This window comes from Gymnogyps californianus, chromosome 1 (genome assembly GCF_018139145.2).
Source record: "Gymnogyps californianus isolate 813 chromosome 1, ASM1813914v2, whole genome shotgun sequence".
NCBI lineage: Eukaryota > Metazoa > Chordata > Aves > Accipitriformes > Cathartidae > Gymnogyps > Gymnogyps californianus.
The window spans coordinates 158069018-158092297 of NC_059471.1; the positions used below are offsets into that span (position 1 = coordinate 158069018).

The following is a 23280-nucleotide window of genomic DNA, read 5'->3' on the forward strand; positions in this document are numbered from 1 at the left end:
GGAGACAGACAGATGAATGGACAGAGGCATTATTCTATAAATTAAAATTTATGTGCTGAAATCAGAACACTGCTAGCAAAGCCGGCTTCATTTATCCAGTCCCTTTCAAGGAGTTTAAAGTCACTTGAAAGAGCACTTCCCTCGCAGCCGCACTCGACAGATTGCCAATTACAGTCCTGCTGAGAGGACGGAATTTCTTTGGAGTCACAACTGTACGTCTGCCCTCGCAGTAACGGGCAAGGTACGTGCCTTTTGATTAGGTTACAGAAAAATATCTCTGAACTGGAAAGCTTTGTTTCCACACATCTGAATTTGCTCGGTATCAAAAAAAAAAAGATAAGCTTGTGTTTACATCAAGTTGACAAATTCAGAGGTTAATTGCTTTTAAGCAGGCAGGTCAAAAGGATACGTAAACAAGGATCCTACTTAAGGAAAACACATGTTTGTGAATGCAATACAAAGAGCTTTCAGAGATATTATGGGGAGATACAGCATTGTCCATGCTAGGTGGATCTGTGCAACCTGGCACCTACAGAAAGCGCTGTCAGACGTGCAGTGGCATTCTGAAAACCTACAGTAAAAATTAGTGATAGGAGAAAAATATCTGTGGGGTGGCTTCTGTTTAAAAGTTAAGCATCTGATCTAAGTTAGTCAGCTAGACTCCATCTATAGCCAACAGGAGCCTCCAGTCTGTCATTTATCCCACCTATCTGAAAAAATATCTCTCAGGAGGGAGCAAACCACCCTGTGTAGATGCTGATCTCTCTTGACTAGAGAGGGAAACTAGACTTCTAGTGTACACCAACTGCCTAAATGTCGGATGGCTTAAATTTGGTGAGATTAAGCACATCCCTGAGGATTGAATAACTTCAACATTTTGTGTCAGAGGATAGCAATATTATCACTCTTTATGCATCACTCAAGAGGAATAGTCATGCGTTTAAAATCCAACTTCAAGAGGATACAAATACTTCAGTCCTAGATGTAGTCCCTTAACTTGACTACAAGTACTCTTCAGCTTAAAATGAAGCACATGCTTAAGGATCCCTGAGCTCACATCCTTATCGCTGGGCCGTACGTAACTGCTCCTCCGGATTCAGCTGCGCAACCACACGTCTTCCCAGTGCTATAATATCTAAGTTACAGCATTGGCTGCTACAGGCCAAATACTGACCCTTACTGCTTGGAAAGGCTGGATGAGTCGTATAGCTGCTATAGCTCTGCTCTATGTAACTCCTTCCAATGGACTACAGTCCAACCAAGAAGCTGACTTCCACTGCCCATCCCTTCAGGCCAGGAATTAGACATAAGAAGCCATGAAAGGCCGCTCTGCTTTCTAGAAAAAGAAAAGGAAACAATCCAGTAACAGAATGGAAAACTTCCCAGAAATAAGAGAAAAAACTGCCCCCGGGTTTGTCGCCGCCAAGTACTGCTGCTGGCTGACGGACCACAAGAGGACCACAGCATTACCTGCCATAGGCGCTCACCCTCCTGCAGACAGGATGAACCCTCCATCGTGGAGCTTGACTGGCTCTGCTGCAGAAGCACCGCTCCTCCCTACGTGGGGCCAGAGGGGAAAGTTTTGCTCCCATGGGACTTTATTGTCTGCTTCTTAAAAATGCTGTAATCTTTTTAACTTTTACAAATGTTTTAACTCAGTAAAAACTATTTAAAGTAAGGACGAGAAGGGCAATTGGTCAAAGGACTGCAGCATGCTTAATCTTTTTTCTTTCTGAGTTCCCCTGCACATTTGAAATAACTTTTGTTCCATTTGCAACCCACATGCTGACACAGCATCCCTCCCCTTTTCTGTTCCCAGATCCTGTTATGAGTTTATTCAATAAAAAGACAGATATTCATCTCTTTTCAACTACAAGAACATGCTTTTGAATAACTCAATATGCAATACTGTAACAGTACACCAAGCCAGCCCTTGTTTTAATCAGTCGTATCAACTCTCAGAGCGGAGCTGCCATATACGTATCATCACCTTGCGCGTTTACCTCATGGATATGTAAATACGTAGGGCTAAATTCAGGCTGCCTGTTCTGCACGTAGTGGAAGAGGTGATCCCCGGGGACAAGGCTGCCCGACCCGGGTCCCTCCGAACCTCTGGAATCCACACCATGGGTCCGCCATGTGGCTGCCCTCCTTACAGCAATAGACCTCTTGGCCGGTGTCTTTTAGCACGTACCCAGCCTGAACATCTAGCTGGGATGTTACTTGAGGAAGGAAGGAAGGAGGGGGAGATTTTACTACAGAGTAACACTCTATAAATACATAAACAAACAAGCAGGCAAATCAGGCAGGAATGCCCCTGGCTTCCTGCTCCTTGCTGCAGGACCAGGGAGCAGCTCGCAGAGGCAGGAATTAGCAGGCTTCCCGGCTGTGTCCCAGGAAGAAAGGAGTTAGAGGGGGAAGACAGGATAAGGAAACAGGAATGATAAGCCAGTGGACAGACTGGCAGGAAAGCGTGCAGAGGTGGATAGGAAGCAGATGCTGGGATTCAGGGGGAGAAGCAGCAATGACAGAACCAGCAAGACTAACTGGCAGGTAAGGGAGGACCAAAGGCCTAGAGCAGACAGGACTGGTCTTGTGCAGTCCAGGGAAAATAAAGCATACAAGGACGGGTTTAGGGGCTGGGGACATAAACGGACATCAGGCTGGTGCATGTGTGAGGGTGAAATTAAACTGAACTGTCCAACAGGAGCAAGGAGATGAGGTGATACATGCAACGATTTCCCACCTGCCGTGGACACAGCGTTTAACTCACACATGAAGAAGCTCCCCTAGGCAAAGGGTTATGCATCTGTGAAATACTGGTGGTTCAGAGGGAAGGTAGTGCTCAAAACAGTCTCTTTAGTAAGGGATGGGTTACACTAGGAGTAGGGGTTTGTCTGGTGCATGATCTCAAGAAACATGAACATCAGGTCTGCAAGAAAGTAACAGAGCAGTCAGGGAGGAGAATCGCATTCACTAACCTTCATATATGGTGATGATATGAGGGTGGCTGAGGGATGACATGATCTCAATCTCCCGTCTGATGTGAACCATATCTTGTTCATCCTTAATTTTGTCCTTACGAATGGATTTTATTGCAACCTATAAATTCAGGAAATCAAGCATTATTCTTGGAACTGAACAGATGCATATAATCCATTAAGGAGAGTTCAAAAAATAAATACAGATGTTAGATGTTGGCAGAACATGGAATGACCAAAACAAAGGTTTAAAATACAAACCTCCATGCCCCAGCTCCTTCATTTTATAGCAATAAATACACTCTCATTACAGTAATGGGTGACATGAAGTTTTAGGGTCTTCAGGTCTTAGGACTCCACTGAGGGGGAACACAGCATCTTTTGGAAGGACCCCTGTGTTAGCCTAAGTACTCTCCATTGGAGGCAAATGGCAAAACGCCCAAAAGATTTTGATGGGAAGTACATTCGCTTAGACATGACTGCATCTGACAATTTCAAACAGAGGTTTTGGAGACAATTTCTCTGAAATCAGGTTGAGATCTCTGAGGGAACAGAGGCAGGGAATCCAGGGTGCCGATTACAATTTATATTTGTCCATGTTAATACATAGAGGATCACATTAACACGGGTTGCTCCACAGTTCTCTAAAGCAGGCAAACTGCTCAGGAGTTATGACTTATTTAAAAATCAGAAGAAATAAATCTTTGAAATTCACATCTAAACTCGTCCTCATATAAACCCAAGGTTTTCAGGTCCTACACAGCACTTATGCAATCACTGTAAAACCATATCCTTCCTGCATCCTTCCTCAATCAGCAACCTTTTTTCAAGCACATCGTGTGACTGGGTATCTTTCCAAAAGGCAGGGTGGGAACAGAGGAAGTGATAGCTGAACCTGCAATATAAATTCAAATTATAACAGCCCTTGTGAGTGTGTGTATGTGTGTTGCCTGTGAAAAAAGGGCTTATCTGAACAACGCCATAAATAATCGCGGAGGTCAGCTCATGCCCTATGAGAAATGCAGAAGCCAACAATGGAGAGAAGCTGGTTGGAGAGGGAAGGTGAGGGCATTGTGCATACTGAATGGCAGCACGGCCTTTATTATACTCAATATTTACCCTGCTTTATTTTTGTAAGCCAGAGTTCAAGGAATAAATTACCAGCTAGTTTAAAATCAACAATATGTCTTTGAAAAACATCACTGACCTGCTGAGATGACCACCCTCTTATGGGTAAACAAAACTTTTGTCATTCTATGCAGCCAACTACTGCAGACCTCTCCTGGGAAAACATTTGTAAATCTGTGATTTACGTGATTTCCGTAGTTCCTTCAGAAAAAAATAATTTCACTGCCTACTTCAGTAATTGCAAGTGGCATGACCGGTATTGTTTTCATTATATGATGTAGCATCGAGGATATTGAAGAAAGAAGGGAAAAACTTACAATATTATAAAATTGAAATGTACCTAAACAGGAGCTAGTTTAAAGGATCAGGTTTCCTACAAAGCCTTCAACTCTGAAAAGCAACATTGTTCAAAAAAGCATTAAGCACATGCCCCATCCCCTCGAATTCCCAAAGATTTCAGCACATGCTTAAAATTAAGCTCATGCTCAAGTGCTACCCTACTTTGGGACAGCAGAACAAAAAGCAGAACTCAAGGGACAAACCGATTTGCATGTTAAGACCAAAACAATTCTTTTCTTCCTCTTGACCCAAACATTTGGGATAGAGATTTTAAAAGTAACAATGTAACTATGGTCTTAACTACATGGCACATATTTGGAGAAAAGGTAATATAACAGATCTTAATTGAATGAGTGATCAAGATAATCTCCAAGTAATTCTAGAGATGGAGAAGGCAACTAACACTAGAGATGAGGTGGGATTTTTCCCCCTTCCCATGTTTGCACTGGGACAGCCTGCAAATGCAAATACACCCTGTATACAAGAAGGATGTGGGTGGCTCTTGGAGCAGCATGTGCATTCCTGCAAGAAATAAATATAGACATGGGTAAAAACACATTTTTCATTAAAAGACAGCCTTGTACTTGGCTCTGAGGAAGAATTTAAGAAGGGTTTCATTGTCAAATATACAACGGGGAACAAATTCTTCACCATTCTTGGCTAGTAAAGTAATAACGGCACCCCAGAGGGCATGCCAATCTCCTACTAACTTGACTCTGTGCTTCACAGACAGGACTTTTGTACGTCTACACATAATTACTGCAAATGGCCTCCGTGGAATAATTGCATATATGAAAACATGTATTTTTAGATACAAAAATGCAAATGTGATGGAAAAGCATGGCAGCACTCTGTAAATAGATGTTTGGATTAATCTTCAAATGCAAACAGATGTGTTGCCTGGGAACATATTCTTCAACAAGACCAGAGAGTTTACAGTCTCACAACCCACGTTGAAAAGTGGTTAAGGCACCTAAGAGCCTTAATTTATAAAAGCTATTCCTAAAAGTTTAACCGAATTTTGAAGGTGGTACTTAAGCTCTCCTGAAAACATCACTTCCCAGTTGCAGGGGTAGAATTCAGCAGCCCAGACGAAGTACTTGGGGATTTTGTCAGTGACATCCGCGCTGCAAGATCTCATCCCAACATAAGGAAAGAATGCATGCCGAATATGTCTCTCGGGTTTTAACATTCAAGACTTTCTCTCCCCTCCCTCAGCTACTTCAGAGCACGGTGACCGGCACTTGGAAACAAGGAAAGACAATTGGCAGGTGTGAGCTATCTTAACTCCAGTGGTGTCAACGGAGCCAGGGCAGCTGGCTCCTGCTAAGCATCCACCTGCCCATGCTCAGACCATCCCCTGCAATCCTGACAAGCAGCAAGAGCGCTGTGGAGGAGGCAATGCCCCTTAGCCAGGGCACAGTGTCTTACCAGTACGAGCACTCCGTATTGGAGCAAGGCTTCAGACACTCGCACATACTAATGAAATAATATCACTGCCTATTTGCGTAGCACATGAGCATGCTCAAAGCAGAGTGCAGCCATTTATTAATTAAACCTTGAGAGGCAAGTGGTGAAACAGCACTATTCAACTGCTTTTAGGAGACGAGGAAATCGAAACGGAAAGCTGACGTGACTCCTAAAGGAAACAAGGACAGTAGCATCTCAGAAATTGCTGCCTCCCTCTCCCTCCCAAACTGTGCAACACACCACAGGAATGCCTTGCTCAACAAGCCATCTGATTATTAAAGGCTGATTTCTGATACCTTTCCCCGTGCTCAATTGCTCTTTTTCCCCTCAAAAAGAGCCTCAGGGAAGTGAAAGGTTTGAAGGCATCTCAATAAATACTTTTTACCCCGCGCCGTCTGCCTGGCAGCCTGCACAATTCCCAAGTGGATAGGCTCCACGCCTCAAAGGCTATCAAGAGCGCACAGCCTTGCCGGTGACCTGGTCCGAAAGGCCAAACAGCGAGCGATTGCTGTCAGCGGACTGTCACTGTCAGTGGCAGCATCCCAAAGCAGGATTAGCAGAGCAGCAGGACAACGTTCGTTCCAGCTCTTCCCCTCTAAGAAAAGGATTTCTGCCAACCAAGCGTCTTTCACCTGCATCACTCTGCTCAGACCGTGTCAGCAAAGGTACTTGGGCTTAAGTCTACTGATGTGAAAAAATGAACACAAACAAGAACGGAGTCCAGTGGTTTTGGGTTTTTTTCAGTACTTCATGGAAACATTACGAGTCATGATCACATTTTAGGTATTTATTACATATTTCATTGTTTTCATCTCTGAGAGCAAAATAAGATCTCTAGCTGTATGTTATCAGACTGTAAAACAAGTCTCTCTTCCAGGTATTCTAAAATATCAATAATGGAATTTCTTTCATGAAATGTATTTTACTCAGAAATATATTCCAGAAAATACATTTTCAAAGTGCGCTTATGCTTTTAACACCAGACAGAGCTGGCTCCATTTTTCAAAACCCCACTTACAGGACTGGTGCCAGATACGGTACATGATGAACCTGAACAACTTAAGCCTAATAACAAATAATCTCAATTGAGAAATACCTTATGAAAGAACTTGTTTGTTCATTCTTTAGGTCCTTTTCTTTCTTGCCTGCCTGCTTACTTTCCTTGCTTTCTCTGAAAGCAACAGCTCCACTGTGTGCAACATCAAAATTTATTAAGGGTCACAGCCTATGAATCAAGAGTAGGGCAAATGCAACATGCTTTTTCACATCAGCTACATTAACTACTTGAAATATTCCAGCTCAAGATCTGCAGAGAAAGTGCTGTTAGTCCCTTCGGTACTCTCAAAACACTGTACTTACACTTCTACCACACTTTCTCAATATATTTTACTGGTTTTAAGACTTAGATAATTTAATTATAGTATTTTTAGTAACTTTACTAGCAGAGGAATTTGTATTTTTCCTAGCTTCTTGTCTTAATGAGAATTTCAGATAACTCCAAGACCTTGCACTCAGACAGAGTAACATATCAGATTCTTAATAATGAAATCTAAAGCCTCTCACCCCAACAAAACAGGTTCAAGTTCACCCAAAGCCCCTACAGACACAGTATCCAATCTGGCAAAACACTTTAGCGCATGCCTAACTTCACACATGTGAGCAGGCCATTGACTTTTGTGGGATAGCTCAACACATGTAAAGTTAAATATATGCATAGGCACCAAGGTCACAGCTCAAAATTAGGCCATGTGATGGTCCCTCCAGGGATCCATACTGGCTGTACGCACCAACAACATCCGCAGTATCTCTTCTGCAGCTGTGATGGCAACATGGTCCCACACATGGGGTTAGAGGGGGAGAAAGGAGCACCAGAGATGGACTGAAACCACTTCCACCTGCACTGCCAGTTCTGGTGCCAGCCTCAGCTGAGAAGCAGGTAGAAAGAATACCCTCTCCACAACGTATGGCACAGGGGAGAAAAAGTAGGGAGTTGTGAACCTCTAATATTGCCAGGCGTTTCCAAACGGCTCTACACGAGCACAGCCCCCACGCCACCGCTGCTCTGCCTTCCAGAAGCAGATACGAAAGAGCGAGCACAGCTTTTGTCTTCCCATCCCTCCATGAGTCAGCTTGCAGGGTTTGCTGGGCAGGAAGCGTGGAGAAATAAGCTGCTCTCTTCAAGGCTGCAATAAATTACCTGTCTCCATTTGGTGGAAAGAGGATTTATACTCACTCTCTGAACTGGTGTAGAGAGATTATTAACTATTTTCCAACGCACTTCATGCTTCTTTGCTTTTGTTTGGTACAAATAACTTGAATTGAACTATAAATACTTCAAAAAGATGACAGTTGCAAAGGTTTCTGTACATTCAGTCCTATCAGTAAGAGAAATGTCTCTCCTCCTTTACGAACTTCTCGGCTGCTGGGCAGAACAAAACAGGTGGCATTTTCTTTTTACAGAGGCAGATCAAGACCATCGCGTACAGAAAAATATCTCAAAGTCTAAACATCTGGCAAAGGGCACGGCAGGCGGTAGGTGCCCATTTCCATATCAAATCTCTGCGTCTGCTGAGTCACCGCTGGCATCATCATTAATAGAATGAGCAACAAAGCTATATTTTCATCAAAGTGTAAAGCTGTTTCTCTTGATTTCAGGAAGTTGGTTCATGTGTTTGTTTTAATCTAATGAACCTATGTTTGCCTCATTTCCAGCCAAGGTGTGTGAATACAGAGGCAGAATTAGCCACAGTGCAGAAAGTCACAGATTTTTAAGTCGGCTAGTGGTGTAACTGAGGCTGACCACCAGAATACCACAAACCACTGAACCTTCCCCAGCAATTTCTGCATGCAGTACATTCAGTCCCATTGAAAACAATCCTCCACTCTTTATTATCTATCAAGGCTATTTTTAGGACCGTGGTGAGATATGAACACCGTGGGGGCTGTGACTTTTAAGCTGGTTCCAGCGCTTGTGCATACCACCCGTGCTCGAGCAAATTCCAATGGGCTCTTGCAATACTATTGTGGAGAGTCAGAAAAATGACATCAGGGCAGAGAGTGCAGTCCCCCAAGAAAGGGAAACCAGCTTGCTGCCACCGAGAGATACGTCAGAAATGCAGCTTAAAGAAAATCATTAAAAAGTATTTTCTTTGGGTGAAGAGGGAGGGGAGGGTTAAACACACATAAACCTCTCCTTTCCGAAAGCTGTGAACTGAGGCCATCCCCACCCAGCAATGGGAAGTGGGTGAGCCCAGCCGGTTTCACAGCTCTGCTTCCTTTCTTTGAGACTCCGAGGTGGGAAGTGCAATGCGCCAAGTGCCAACAGGGGCGGGGAGGTAAAGAATAGGTGGATCAACCAGAGGGGAAGAGAAAGGGAGAGCAGAGGATGTTTGGGGGTGGGGAGAGAAAAGGCACATTGTTCTTTCTCCAGCTCCACGGAGCTGAGCAAGAAAGAATAAAGTCTGGCACCGTATTATGTTTTTTCCAGGGGAGTCTCTGCCTATGGCTCTTGGCCCAGACATCACCAACACAAGAGGAAGAGAAACAAAGCTATGAAATTGGGTGGTCCCTGAGGTTGCTGCGATCAAATGATAAGGAGGGGGATGCTGATAATGCAGTTGCATTGAAATGGCACTTCCAGAGGTTGCACAAAGGAGAGAAAGGAAAGGCAGGGGACGGGCTGAATAACTGTCTATCTGGCCTCTGGACCTTCCAGGTGGGAAGAAAGAGCCATGGACGGATATCCCTACAGGGAAGCCAAGCATCCAAAGGGTTCTGCAAAGGTATTCTCATGCAGACTTCTTCTTGTAAGCCTCTTCCCACATGAGTATATCTTTGCTGTGTCCACTTGCTGGGAAAAAAACTATCTTCAGATTCCAATCCCAGGCCAAATGCAGGACGTGCAATTCTAAGAACACGCTTCTGCATGGTCACAGAAAACACTTCATGCACTCACTGAAAAGTTGGACAAAAGGCCACTGTGAGTTGAAGCAAAATTAGTGCCTGGCATTGTGCGTTTTGCTAACACATCTCTGAGAGCTCTCTCTTTCAGAGAAAGAGTAAGGTTGACACAATGCATTGTTTTGGAGATTGTTACTTTTCAGATCCTCAAAGCCAGATCATCTCCATGGTGATACTGCTTGGGAGACAAGCATGCAACAAAATCCTTATTAATTATTTATCAACGGCCCAACTCTACTGTTTGATGTGTTGGCAAACTATGCAGTAATCAGGGGAGTTGCTCAAAGCGGTAACCGGTGCCATCTGCACCCAGTGAGACTCTGCTGATTTAAATCTCAGGGCTTCTGCCCATTACTCTGTTCCACTGCATGTTTGTTCATGTCATGGATGTTACCAAAGACAAAACGCTGTTATTGTTGTTGTGAGCAAGCAGCTGCACACATAAAGGGCGAGGATGCACGTGCCGCAATGCACCTTTCAAGTTGATTTGCTTTTAAGAGGCAAGGGTATTTTTTACAGCTGCCTCACTCTGTATGGTAAAAGCATATAGCAAACATCTGTGCCACTCTGCTTCATTCCCCTCTTGCCAATGTATCACATAAAAAAGATTATATTTCTAAAAACCAAAGCTGATTTACTGCCACTTTATCCCTCACTACCTGTAGAGAAACTCACTCTTGCACGAAGGCACTAGAAGTACCAAGTCAGTGGGATAAATGTTAAATCAAAATTCTATCTGCATAAGCTGAGGCACAATGTGCCAGTGCCTCTTGGAGAACCAGGGTACAATTACCTCGGGTTTAATTTTCCTTTTCTGGTTCTGCTGGACATAGTTGCTGTTATCATATCATAAATGATGATTCATCAAGTGAAGAGGAATTAACTAATCACAAACACTAGGCAAAAGGGTTATAGCTTCTTTCTAGTTCCCCCTTTATTCACAGAGAAAAATGCCTGTGGAACCAAGTTTTAATGAGCAGTAGAAGGCACCAGATGAACACATTTCTGCTGTACATATACAAAGTGGGTGCCAGGAGGAAGACGTACAACACCCTTCCTCCACTTCTTTCCTCACCCCCGCATACGGTGCCTGTTAACAGGATTTGTGAGCGCATTTCCTGAGTAACTACTGCCTTACTGGAAAATTTACATCCCTTCATTGTTTGGTACCCGCTATCCTCGGCTATGTATATGAAGCCTGGCATATTTACACCATGCATCCTCTGACAAATTTACCTGGCAGACCTTTCTTCATTTAATGCTGAGAATCCTGGCCTTGAGTCATCCTTACTACCAGACAGATCTTACAGCTCTGTATTAATCATTTCAGCACTGATTTACCACTAGGAATAACAAAAAGCATTCATCTGGTTTAGCATTGATCTGATTTCTGATAGTATTTAAAAACAGAGGCTAGCAACCTGGTCATTGGTTTTTCATAGTGAGGCAGTGACTCTTGAAAACAGGGAGAAGGGAGGGCTGCAGAATTCAGAAATGGACAGTCCACTGATATATGTCAGAAATCTACCAAAAAACTTCTCCCTTCCCAAAATAAAAGTTTTTCATACAGCATTACTGAAGTCCCAAGTTGTAGGACTGTTCAAGTTTTAGAAGAAAGATCCTACAAGTAATCACCAGCCCTAGCAATAACGATGTGTTTCCCATAGTGCTGCCTCAAGTTGCCCCTTCTCACCCCTCCTCACTGTCCCAATAGCATGCTACCACAAATCGGCATCCACTTCAATCCTCCCTGATCCACAGTGAAATGAATTTGCCCTGGTAGCAGCAGAGGTTGCAAAGGATTTGCTGAAAAGCAGAGATCTGACAAGACGAGGTTATTAGAGATGTTTGCAGCCATGGCCTGCCAGGACTGGAGCCCAAGGCTGGCATCCTGGGAGAGTCCCTCTCATGTGCAGACTTCACCTTCCTGGAGAAAAGAGTGGGACTGCTTACATTTTTCCTAATTCACTTCTAAATGTAACTCCATATCCTTTTGAATATCCAAAGATGCAATATCTAATACTTCAAAATGTTCATAACTCAGCCTGCAAAAGAAGAGGCTTATGATTAAATTCCAAAGGACTAAAAAAAAAGAGAAAAAAACCGGCCAAGTTGAAGTTTTGGGGCTGTCATGCACAGATCGATGGAAGATCATCTCTTTTCCAAAGTCTAATAATTCACAAATATCCCATCCAACTACCTTCAAGCTTTCAAGGGAAGTTCATGTTTTGGCACATAAGAAATTATATCTGGAAAGAAACTGGGGTAGGGGATTTCCCCGAGGCAATGGAGGTTCATAACTGTAATTAAAAGAAAAAAAATTCTTTACAACCTCAACTATGGATCATTCCTCCTTAATAGATGTTAACCAGCACTGAATGCCACATTCACTGAAAAGATGAAAACTGCATTTACAGTTAACTTCTGGTGAAGTTTCCAAGCAGATGTTTATTTTTGGCTTCCACATTTACTAAGCCAAATGCTACACTGAATTGGGATTTCACAAAGTCTAACTGCTTTTCTTTCAGGTTACAATTTTGTTGGAACCAAAAAGTAAAAAAAAAAAAAAAAGAGAGAGGGGAAAAAGGCAGGGAAAAAAAAGCTGACTTCACTTTTAAGTAGAAAAAAACCTGGTAGCATCCGTTTCTATCATGTCTGTTTATATCATAGTTTAAATAAGGTTAGAATTGTGCAATCATTATTGATCAACTTCCAAACACAGCACAGCTCCATCCAGCACATGTGCAAAAGAGGAAAAGTCACTGGAAGCGAATCCTGTGTCAGTCAGTCTTCTAACTTCTGCAAGTCTGTGTGCAGACTGTTTAGCACTAATTAAGTTACTGGCAAGTCAGGTTAAAGAGGAGTGAAAGAATTCACAAGCCCCAAGTTTACTGTTCTCAGTGTTACATGGGTATTACAGATTCCCCCTCCAAAAACTGGAAGATAGATTTCACATTAATTTTGAGGCTTGATCTCACAGCTACCACAGCTGCTGATGTAATGCAAAATGCTAACCTGGGGCAGCAGAGAGGGACTTTAATTCAATGTTGTTTTTTCATTGTGAATAAGCAGTGAACCACACTGAAGTAATCCTCCGAAGTAGGAGTGCACACTGTTCAAGGCACCGATTTGGGGGTGAAACGCAAAACCAAGATCCTAGCTACTTTGTTAGAAAAAGCCCTTTATGACTTTTTTAAGAAGAGACGTATAAAGCCCTGGTGCCTGGATCTAGTTCCAGTTTGAAAATGACACAGTCTCCTGTAATTCCTCCCAATAATTTAAATTGGAAATGGGGTTATTCACACTCTCTAAGCAACTGCTGCAAACTATTGCAATGATGTGCTGCTAAATAATTGCTAAATAATGGTAACCTCAGCAGTTAACAGAGTCTCTAAAGTGATTTTGCACATGTTTCGGTGAAAGGTGCTATATCAGTGCAAGGCTGTAATTCACATTAAACAAGGAAGGGGGTTGGACATTGTTTAAACTCCCTCTTAGAACTAGTTTTTTCCAAGAAGCTACCTGACAGTGCATTTTCATTCATTGGTACGTTCTGCTTGAGGAAGCTATGGGTAAATAAATGTAACCCAGCTTATTGTCTCTCTTTCACTAAAGTTTCTATGAGTTCAGAGAAGCCTCAGAACCGCTAAAAGCTTTGCACATCTTTGCCTCTTCTGCCACAAATGCAAAGTCACCTGGTATTGTGTGGATCCTTTAATTTTGCTCTCCTGGTTCTGCAGTCCTTGAAAGAAAAAAGGAAGTGCTATTTCACCATGAGAATTACAATAGTACAAGGAAAACTTGGGAAGAGTCTCTCTTCTTTTGAAGAAATGTCCATACCTTCTGGCACCACCAACGCTCATTAAAACCCAACACCATACTGCTTGACCACTTCAAATTCCTAATTAACCCAGTGGAATTTTGAAGTGTGGAGAGATTTTAAAGCTGAGTTTATAGAGTTTAGGCTTTTGGATTAACATTGATGACCAGCGATTCATTGCGCAAGGATGGGGGGCCACAGAGATTATATCGCGGAAGGTACACAGATGTGTATAAACAGCACAGTTGGAAGAGTTAATGACACAGAACTATCACAAGCACCTATATCTAGTATATTTTTCTAAATTGATTTAAGGTGGATCAAAATATAAATGCCACTTCCTGGTGGGAATCTAGTGAACCATAAACCCACATCCTACCTGGAAAAATACTCTTGGAAAACAAAAAGATTGGCAATCGTGTGTATCAAAGCCTCACCCAGGTTATTTTGCTCCAGGGCTTTCAAATCACTTTGCAATATTAAATTTGTTTTTGTAAAAGCACTGTTTTAGTATTACATTGTTCTGCCTGGACGTTACCTATTTAATGGTCCCTTTTTGGAAGGGACTGTCCTAGAATTTATTACAGAAGGTGGTGGAATTGCTACAGAGGGAGGAAAGGAGTTTGCTAACATTTCTTCCCCATCCGTCTCTGATTTCTGAGAAATATTTATACCCCTGAAGGTAGAGGAACCTCCTGTTGTTCCCTTCTATTTATTGAAAGTAAATTACCAGGGCCACCCTAATGGCTCAGTGGAGAGAGTAACATAGGAACAGGAACAGTCTTGCTCCCCGCAGCCAGTTGGGCTTGGAATAGAAGTGAGAGGGTGAGGAATGAATTATGCTTTCCTACAATTAAGTGGCTGGCGATCGAGCAATTTTGCACCCTTAAACGCATAATTCTAGCTTTCCCTGCTAGAAGAGGAGTTCACAACTGCAGGCAGTTGTTAAAAGTAGTTATGGGGAGGGTTAACTTTGGAGGGGAGAAACAGCAAAGCAATTTTTTTTCTAGATGGAAAGCTTTTGGCAAAGAACTCCCCTAGACCCTGTGATCTCCAGGACTGTTGCCCCCTTCTTCAACACGCACAAACACCTTTTCTGGCACGTGTTTTGGCCGAAGTCAGTTGAACAAGGGAGAGTTAGCACTCGGATTTCTGGGATCCCCTTGCCAAAAGCTAAGCTGCTAGGTAGTGCAACAGCAGCAGCGCAGGCTTCCCACTTCACCCTGCCAGTGACCTTCGCACAGACTTGGACATACCACCTTCCTCAGAGTGAGGAGCAATTCCCTCTCACGCTGCTCGGTCCAGAAATTCATCTCAGCAAATACCACAAATCATGTCAGACCAAGCAGGACTATTAAAGCAGTGCTGCGCAATGTGAATTGCTGTCCACAAGGGACTGGAGCAAGAGACTGCCTAACCCACTTTGTTTAACTTTTTACTTAAACAATCCTGAAAGGGGAAGCTGCATTGCTACTCTGGCAATTACAACTTTAATCTCATTTGAACCACGCATTCCTCAGTTAAACTGCAGAAATAATTTAAGAACTGACTCTCAAATAAGACATTTTTCAACATTTCCTACATTTCCTGGAAATATATTACCTCTGATGCTGTGAAGTAAAAGCAGGCTTATTAATTTAACCAGGTTAAAGTTCTTCCAGTAGCCCAAATAAACTCTAATGTCAGGCTAATTACATGCATTTCACCAGTTTTGCATTTTCACATTCCTCAAAGCAACAACACGCAACACCACTGTAACATTGATCATTTCCAACTCAATCCCACAAACCATTTGCACATATTGCATTCATCGCTCGCTCGCACTGCATTGCCCGTGGCAGGAATCAATAGTGCTTCGTTGAAAATAGAGCAAGCTTCATTTCCCCTTAACAGTAACGGCTTCCTCAAGTTTGCTTTAATGTGCATGCCGCAGCTCAGAGGTGCCAACATTTACTGGGTTGTTTAAACATCGTTTAGAGTTTTGCTGGGCAGATAAGAAGAATAACTTGGGTGTACAGTAAAACAAAGACATAGCTGTTTGTGCCAAAGATTCAGTTTATGGCAATACTTCATAGGAATTATTCCCCATAACAACTGAACTGTCATATCCTACAACTACATCCCAGGCAACCTCCCAGCTGAGCTCACTACGGCTGCTGTCTGATGTGCTCTACATACAAACACCCAGAACTACCCAGATGTTCTCTATGTAAAACATTTGGTTTGAAACATGCAGCACTTCTTTCCAAAAAGCCATTACATTTGTTTAATGGACTCACACAGTTCAACTAAAATACCCTGGAGCAGACATTTGACTGCATCTCTACCCTACAAGCCCCATCTGCAAAAAGAAAAAAAAAGAAAAAGTAAATGAGAATGCTTTACATGATTTATGCTGTCTTTATGATCAGCCAGTTCATAAAATACAAGCTCTGCTCTACAGACAATAACACAAATTGCTTTCAAGTGTATTGTTTAGTCCTTGCCTGTGTTAAACAAATGTTTCAACTGAAACAAAGGGCCAAACTCTACTCTTCAGTTTACAACAGTGTTAATGTAACTGAGAGCAGCATTTTACCCACGGACATCACAGGGGATGCAATTTTTTTGTTTTACGCTCGGAGTGAGTGAGTAATGACATCCAATAATGATAACCAGTTACATTCACGGCTGCGGAGTTTTCCTTTCATCCAAGAAAGTCTGGAAGGAGGTTAAAGTACAGCATGAAATCCTTCTCCCCGATGAATTCCTCGCTAGCAATGCGCAACCCACAACGAGGCATTTCACAGGTCCCATTAGACCACGTTTTCATCATGAAACGCCAGACAGGACAGGAGAATACATTTGTTTTACCGAAACAGAGAGACGGGTAGAAAACTCTCAAACTGTACACAGAGAAAAACCCTATTGTTGAAAAAGATGGCTAGACCCTGGCCTGGATGTAAATGCACTGCATGGTCTAGCTGAAGGCCCTCGTTCCTCCCAGGTTGTGAGGACACAACAGCGACCAAGTGGTACCAACTGGTGACCAACAGTGGCACGCAGTAGTGGCCAGGCTCCACTACACAACAGCTGGCGGGCTTTTGAAAAATTGGCACCACCCCTTCAAAGTGTGACTACAGCCATGAAAGAGGACATTCGCTTTATGAGCGACCTTCCTGAGATGGTTACACCCGTACAAGGAACGGCGCGGCGCAGCGCAGCGCTGCAGCTGTGGTCGACCTCAGTTCTCCCCACGGCTCTGCCACAGACTTGCCGGATGAACCTCAGGGAAACCACTCACCCCCTGGGCGCCCGAAGCACAGCTGCGAAACCCAGCTCCTACAGGAGATGGAGCTTAAACCCACCGATCACCGTTTCATTATTTCACCTCATTTTGGCACCCCAAAGAGAAGGAAAGGAGAATGAAGGACGCTATGCCTCATGTATAGGCCTGGTTAGAAATGTGTCTTCCCGAGAGGGCAATGTGGACATCTCTCAGTTGTATCCCTACACAGGTCAGCTAAGCCTGTATTGCCTCCAGCAGGTATTTTACAGGCATTTTCATCTTGCGCTGGAGCGCAGCTATCTCATGCTCCAGGCCACATGGCATGAGAGCATGCACCAGCCAGGAAGGTTGTGCTCTCCCCTCGTCTCCTCCCAAAGGCTTTTTTTTTACCCCTATGCCAAAACAACGACCCGGAGCATGGCCCTGCTGAAACCGCTGCCGAGTACGGCGCTGCGCCAGGTGTCCCTGGGCATCCCCGGCCACCTGAGGGACCGGCTGGCCTTCGCTCCTCCTTCCCCCACTGGGGAAGCTACGAGATTTGATTTGTGCAGAGTGCAATGGCAAAAATACGCAGATAAATGACAGCTCCAAACATGTGCCTCAGGAGCCGTGTTTTTAACAAACGCCATCTTCCCCTGTCAAACTTGTGTGCAAAAGACTTAATCTTTTTGCATCAATGACAAAAACCGCAACAAAACATCATTTAACAAAAAGGAATGTTTGTTTAGTTACCACATGGCTCAAATAGGTATTTTTATCCAACCCTCATCGCTACCTTTTGTGATCAAAAAAAAATGAACACTCACTTTTAAAATAACACTTGTACCTCAGATAAAGGGAGATACCGTTCACCATCAGGCATTTTATGGAGATTAGAAATTGTAGCAGAGATGAAATGCCTTTTTGTGTACAGGAAACATGATATGGAGGCTTTGAGATCTCCATTGACAGCAGGACCCAAATCTTTCTGATCTACCCATGAATGGCTAAATTTAGTCTCCAAACTTGGCATGGTATCTTTTCACAGGAACAATGAATTTTTTTTTTTTTTAAGCCTAATATCCCTTAACCAGTGTCTTTATTCCAAGGCAGTAGCGCTCAAGCCCAAATACGCTGACTCAGCCCCTCAGCACAGCGAGACATTAGGATAATTGCAAGTCCCTCAAGCCGCCAGACCTCAGAACAAAGACACTCAGCTCCTCCAGCCTCTCTGCTTAAGTCGTCCCACATGCCGGCCGTCGGGCCAGGGTAGCTGAGGGGCTCTGGGATTACCACAGGCCAATGTCCCTCGGGAAGTCGAGGCAACAGGGACGAAGCGGCCTGGCAAGCACTGATGCTTCGTCACGGAGGTAGCCAGCCCCACACAAGGCGCAGGAGACCCTCCCCTTCACCAGGCTGGCATCCCAGGGGACCCAACGGCAAAGGGCCTCGGGCACCATGCTGGAGGTGTGGCTGAGGTGAAGTGGGAAATGCCAGCAGGGAGAAGGGAAGACCGAGGAGGCACCCAGAAATTAACAGTTACATTGGTCGCACGTTAACCTAAGCAACCTCAGCTGTCTTCTTAATACTTATAAACCACAAGACCTGTGTTTATTTTGTGATGTTGCATTCACCTACAACTGGCCAGGACTGTTTCGAATATGCCAGCAATGCCAGCCCCTTTTCCCATAGCTGCTGTGTGGCTTTTTTTTTTTTTTTTTTTAAAATGAAAGGAACCACCCACTAAAGTATTTTATTATTTTCCTCCACTGGTAAGAACAGAGCCTGAAAAAGTTCACACTTGAGCAAGACCCAGGACTTGCATCCCGTCGTGGGGCCGGTGGCAGCTTTAAGGACTGATGTCTCGTAAATCACTACAGCTAGAAGCAAATCCCATCTGTCTTTGGAGAGTTAGGGAAAACCTAGCATTTATACCATGCAATAGTTTAACAGACTGAATTGAGGGTTGGTCCATGGTCTTTCGTTCAAAATATAAAAAACACTGAGCTTAAACGAGAGTACTAAAACAGCGCAAGAGCAAGGGACGGCTACAGCCTCGCCCCCTCCACCCTCCCCACTTTGCAACACGCAGCAAAGGTTAGGGGAGGGCCTCCACATCTATTGAACATCTGGCATTTTTGGTGTGGGTCCAGGATGTTTGATGGGTATGGCCAGACACCATACGCTCACAGAGTATCTCACCCAGCCCCCTAGTGTTCAAAGGTCTAGGATCCCCTAATTTATACAACGTACTATGTTGCCTGTGAAGACACGGTGATAAATATATTCTGTTTAAAAGCAGATACTTCTCAAATCATAACTTGCAGATGCTCAAAGTCTTTCATGTGGGTAAGACAAATGAGAGCCATAGAGACTGATTTTGTAGCCAGGGAGTACAGGAAGCAACAGCAGGAGAACACTATTGAAAGCCTGGATACACTTATGGCTTTAATGAATTGGTCATCAAATATAACAACACACATATGCAGTTTTTACCTTGCTTTGTAGTTCGCTCCCCACCCCCCCCAGCTATTCCCCATATATCTAGCAAAGTGGAAATTATTTTGAGTTTAGTTTATTAAATGGACACACATGGTACTCACATCTGCTAGAAGATATTTGAGGGAAATGCTGACAAATATCATTTGCATATTTAGTCAGAGACCTTTTCATCTGAGACGTTTCCTCTGACATACCGACTATCCCAAGTACATCAACCCATCGGGGCTAATGACAAGAGCTTTTTCTATACAGTGTCCAGTGCACGCCTGAGCTATTTAGGGACAAATCCTGACTCACATAGGAGGCAAGAAGAGACAAGATCAATATTCTCTGTAGGTCAGAGATTCCCACACCAACACGCCCATCACTGGTGGCATGCAAACCATCAAAACTGTACACCAGAGCTGGGCACTGGCGGCAGCCTCCACCCCTGCCCAGGTCAGGAGCTGCTGAGGCTCTGGCCACTCTGTGCAGAGGAGGAGCTGGCAGCTGCCACTGCCGCTTCTTGCCATCCGTGCTGCGAGCTCCTATCCCACTCCAAGCCCAGAGGCAAACCTGCGCTTCTGGCTTCAGAGCATCATCCAGGGCTGTGGCAGAAAACACGTGGCTTGGTCTCACTTTACACAGGAAGAGCGTACAAGACGACAATGAGGAGAATAACAGCGTCCTGCTGAGAGGAGCATGGTTGTACCGTAAGAGGAGATGCTTTGGCGTCAGCATCCTGGTTTGCGTAGATAAAGGGTACGTAAGCGTGGTACGGGAGGCAGAGACCCGAGCCAGGGAGATGCCCACATCAAAGCAAAGGTCAGCAGCCAATTTCTGAATCCCTGGTATGTGGGTTTTGGAAACGTGTCCCATATGCTCTGCATTTGGATTACCGTGGCTGTACGCACATTGACCTGCTGGTGTTCAAGGCTGATATACCTGGAACTGGTTTTCAGCCCACATTCGGCATTCTTCCTTGGCACTCTCGTGACCACCACGTGCCTCCTCCCAGTTCCTCACTTCAGCAAAGACTCTCTAGTTATTTATTTACCAGACAAAACACAGACTAACTATGATTACAGTTCTGTAAAGAATAAACAATTGCTCACAAGAACTGCACATTCCACACAGTTTTGTTCAACATGTATGACCCCAAACTACAATATATACAATAATTGTCTCCACATGGCAAATCCACATTGCGGTTCTTAAAAAATAATAATAATTCTTAGAACACATGCCACTAAAAAACGCAGTATATTTTAGCCATATCTAATGAAAGACTTTGTACAAGCAATTTCCATTTTGTTGTGTTCTCTAGCATATGGTGCTGTGAAACCATTTGTAATAATGCTTAGGCATTTTATAGTATTTTTAGCTGAAGGCTGCATTATAAACATTGGCTCAAATTCTGTTGTGAATTTCACATTTAGAGGGATCATACTAGGTATGTATCAGGCCAAAATGTGCCCCGTTAATTAGTCGAACTTCCTTATATTAACTAGTATCCCTTCAGAAAGGGATACACTGAGACACAGTGAAGTAATTGACCTGCCCAAAATTGTTCAATCGAATGGGGGCGGGGGGGGGGAGCAGCAGCAACAGTCTCTTGGAAACTTTTAATTTCTTCACCTGTAAGAGAGTCCAACATCATTGAAGGAATATCACTTGATACCCACTCAAAGCTCAGAAAGAACATGCTGTTCTTTAATTTGGTAAAAGATTTGACAAGCTAATGTATTCAGATGACCCCTTACTGGCTAGTCATTAATTCAGACTTTCATACCACTGAACCATATTCCCCTGAACAAACCTGCTTCTCCAACAAGAATTCTCAGTGCAGAAAACAAGTATTTTGTACTAGTGCCTTCCCCTAATGACCTGCATGCTGTAATCAGTTATTTCTGTCTGCAGCCCTTGATGTTTAGGTCATCTTTGGCATTTCAGTTATACAAGTGTTTATGTGAAGACTATGGTAATTTTATACAACCAGGTAGTAACTCCTATTGTAATAAGCCCACAATATTCACTGTGAATTACATTAGATGAAATCCCGTGGTTTCTTTTTTCTTTTTTTTTTCTTTAAACCAGAGTCTCAGAACACATCTAATAATTAAGGGTGGAACAAATAACAAATTATCAGCAAAAGTATTCTCAAGCCCATATACTCTTCCCAACTTCTATTCATTCCAGATCTATAATTTCTATGCATGCTTTGGTACAATTTTACAGAGGATGACCTGAGTTTCACTAACATGCCTTCAGCACCATGAAAACATTGTCCAGATTTAGTCACATTATGAGTCCCTAAAAGAACTCAGTTTGCACATCTTTAAATAAATAAATAAAGGTTTTGGCAATACATTTTGCAAGAATCCCTCTCCCACTGAAGAACCTCTGGCCCCACATAAGTGTTACATGGTAGGAGAGGTGTATGCAGCACCCACCACAGACTGCACAGATTCTGTTGTCAGCTACCAGCTCGGAAGCAGGGAGCAAGGCAGCGCTCTCTGCGCGGGTCACAGCACTGGCACACAGAACAAAGCGAGAGGCAGCAGCACAAGTGGAGTACAAAAGGGCCAGGAACGGAGACCAAAGCTGAACGTCACACAGGGACAAAAGCCCAGGGTACAGAGAGCGCCCAGGAGGCAGGAGAGACTGAGCTCTGCAGGAGGAGGCTGTCATCCATAGGACCCTGATGTTACGTACTCTACATGTCTGGAAAAATCAGGTATTAGGTTGTGCACTCAAAACTAGCTGATACTTCTGATGATTTTGGCTTTAATCGGCAAGTTTTTCTTTCTCATGTATAAAACGGGGTAGTGATACAGGCCATTGTTACTATTATTCAAGTGTATTATCATAGCTGTGGAAGCCACATTCACGAATCAGGATCCTGCTGTGCAAAGTACTGTACAAGCACTTCACATCACAGCAGTGTTGTGTAGATACTTCCACCGGTGTCTGCAATAAAGGAAGATATCTTAATAAGAACAACAAAGAACCTCAAAAAAAAATAAACAGTTCTGCGTCAGATTTGGACATTATCCTGCAGAAGATGCACACTGAGCAATCAAGATAAAAATCAATATTAAGTAGTGACCCAAGTGCTAACTGAAGCAGAAGTTCTCAGGAAAAAAAAAGGAAATATAACATGTCATTAAAGATAAAAGAATTCACGTGCATAAGAGGGAAAAGAGAGATACTGACATTTTCTACGATATCAGCAAAGCAGATGAGAGAATTAGGACAAACATCCCACCTGGCTTTCACTGTCCTCAGTGACCCTTGAGCACACTTTTATCTTGTTATTTGGAGCCCTTAAAAACCACACCACAAACAAATGGTTGTGTGGCCAACAAGGCCTTAATTACTGACATGACAGAGCTGTCATTGTTGGTATTCATGTTTTGGTTTTGTCATGATACGGAGAAATATAATCAGCAAAGCAAAGGTCCTCCTTTCATGTAATGGGTTGCTGTTTCAGGGTTTCAAAAGCCCTGTGCGACTCTCCAAAAGCATCATGAAGCAGAGCTTTTTCAAAGTGAAGATCTTCACTAGAGTTGCAACTAAAAATGTTTCTGTTGCTCTAAAGTTTGGGGGTTTTTTTACAAGATTTTAATTCGGAAACCAATTTCATTCAGCAACATCCTTCTACCTGCACTTCTATGCAAAACAGATAAATAACATGCACCACCACACATAACACGCCTGCACAAATATGCACTGCACACCTGTTTTTCATGTTGGGCTGCAGCTTGTCATCAATTCCCAAAATAATTAACTTTCTGGAGGAACGGCTGGAGGAGAATAGTGCTTCCTCCACCTGCTGGTGAGGAGGAAGAAAA

General features: G+C 43.4%; 1 protein-coding gene across 2 annotated transcripts in view; it reads right to left on the bottom strand.

Annotated features, from left to right (window-relative positions):
- The window catches only part of NUAK1 (NUAK family kinase 1), a 59258-nt gene that overhangs the window by 22838 nt on the left and 13140 nt on the right, over positions 1-23280 (bottom strand). For both annotated transcript variants that reach the window (XM_050902316.1, XM_050902307.1), the window contains one exon: positions 2982-3102. In XM_050902316.1, the coding sequence (XP_050758273.1) occupies positions 2982-3102 (121 nt within the window). The remainder of the gene's footprint in view (positions 1-2981; positions 3103-23280) is intronic.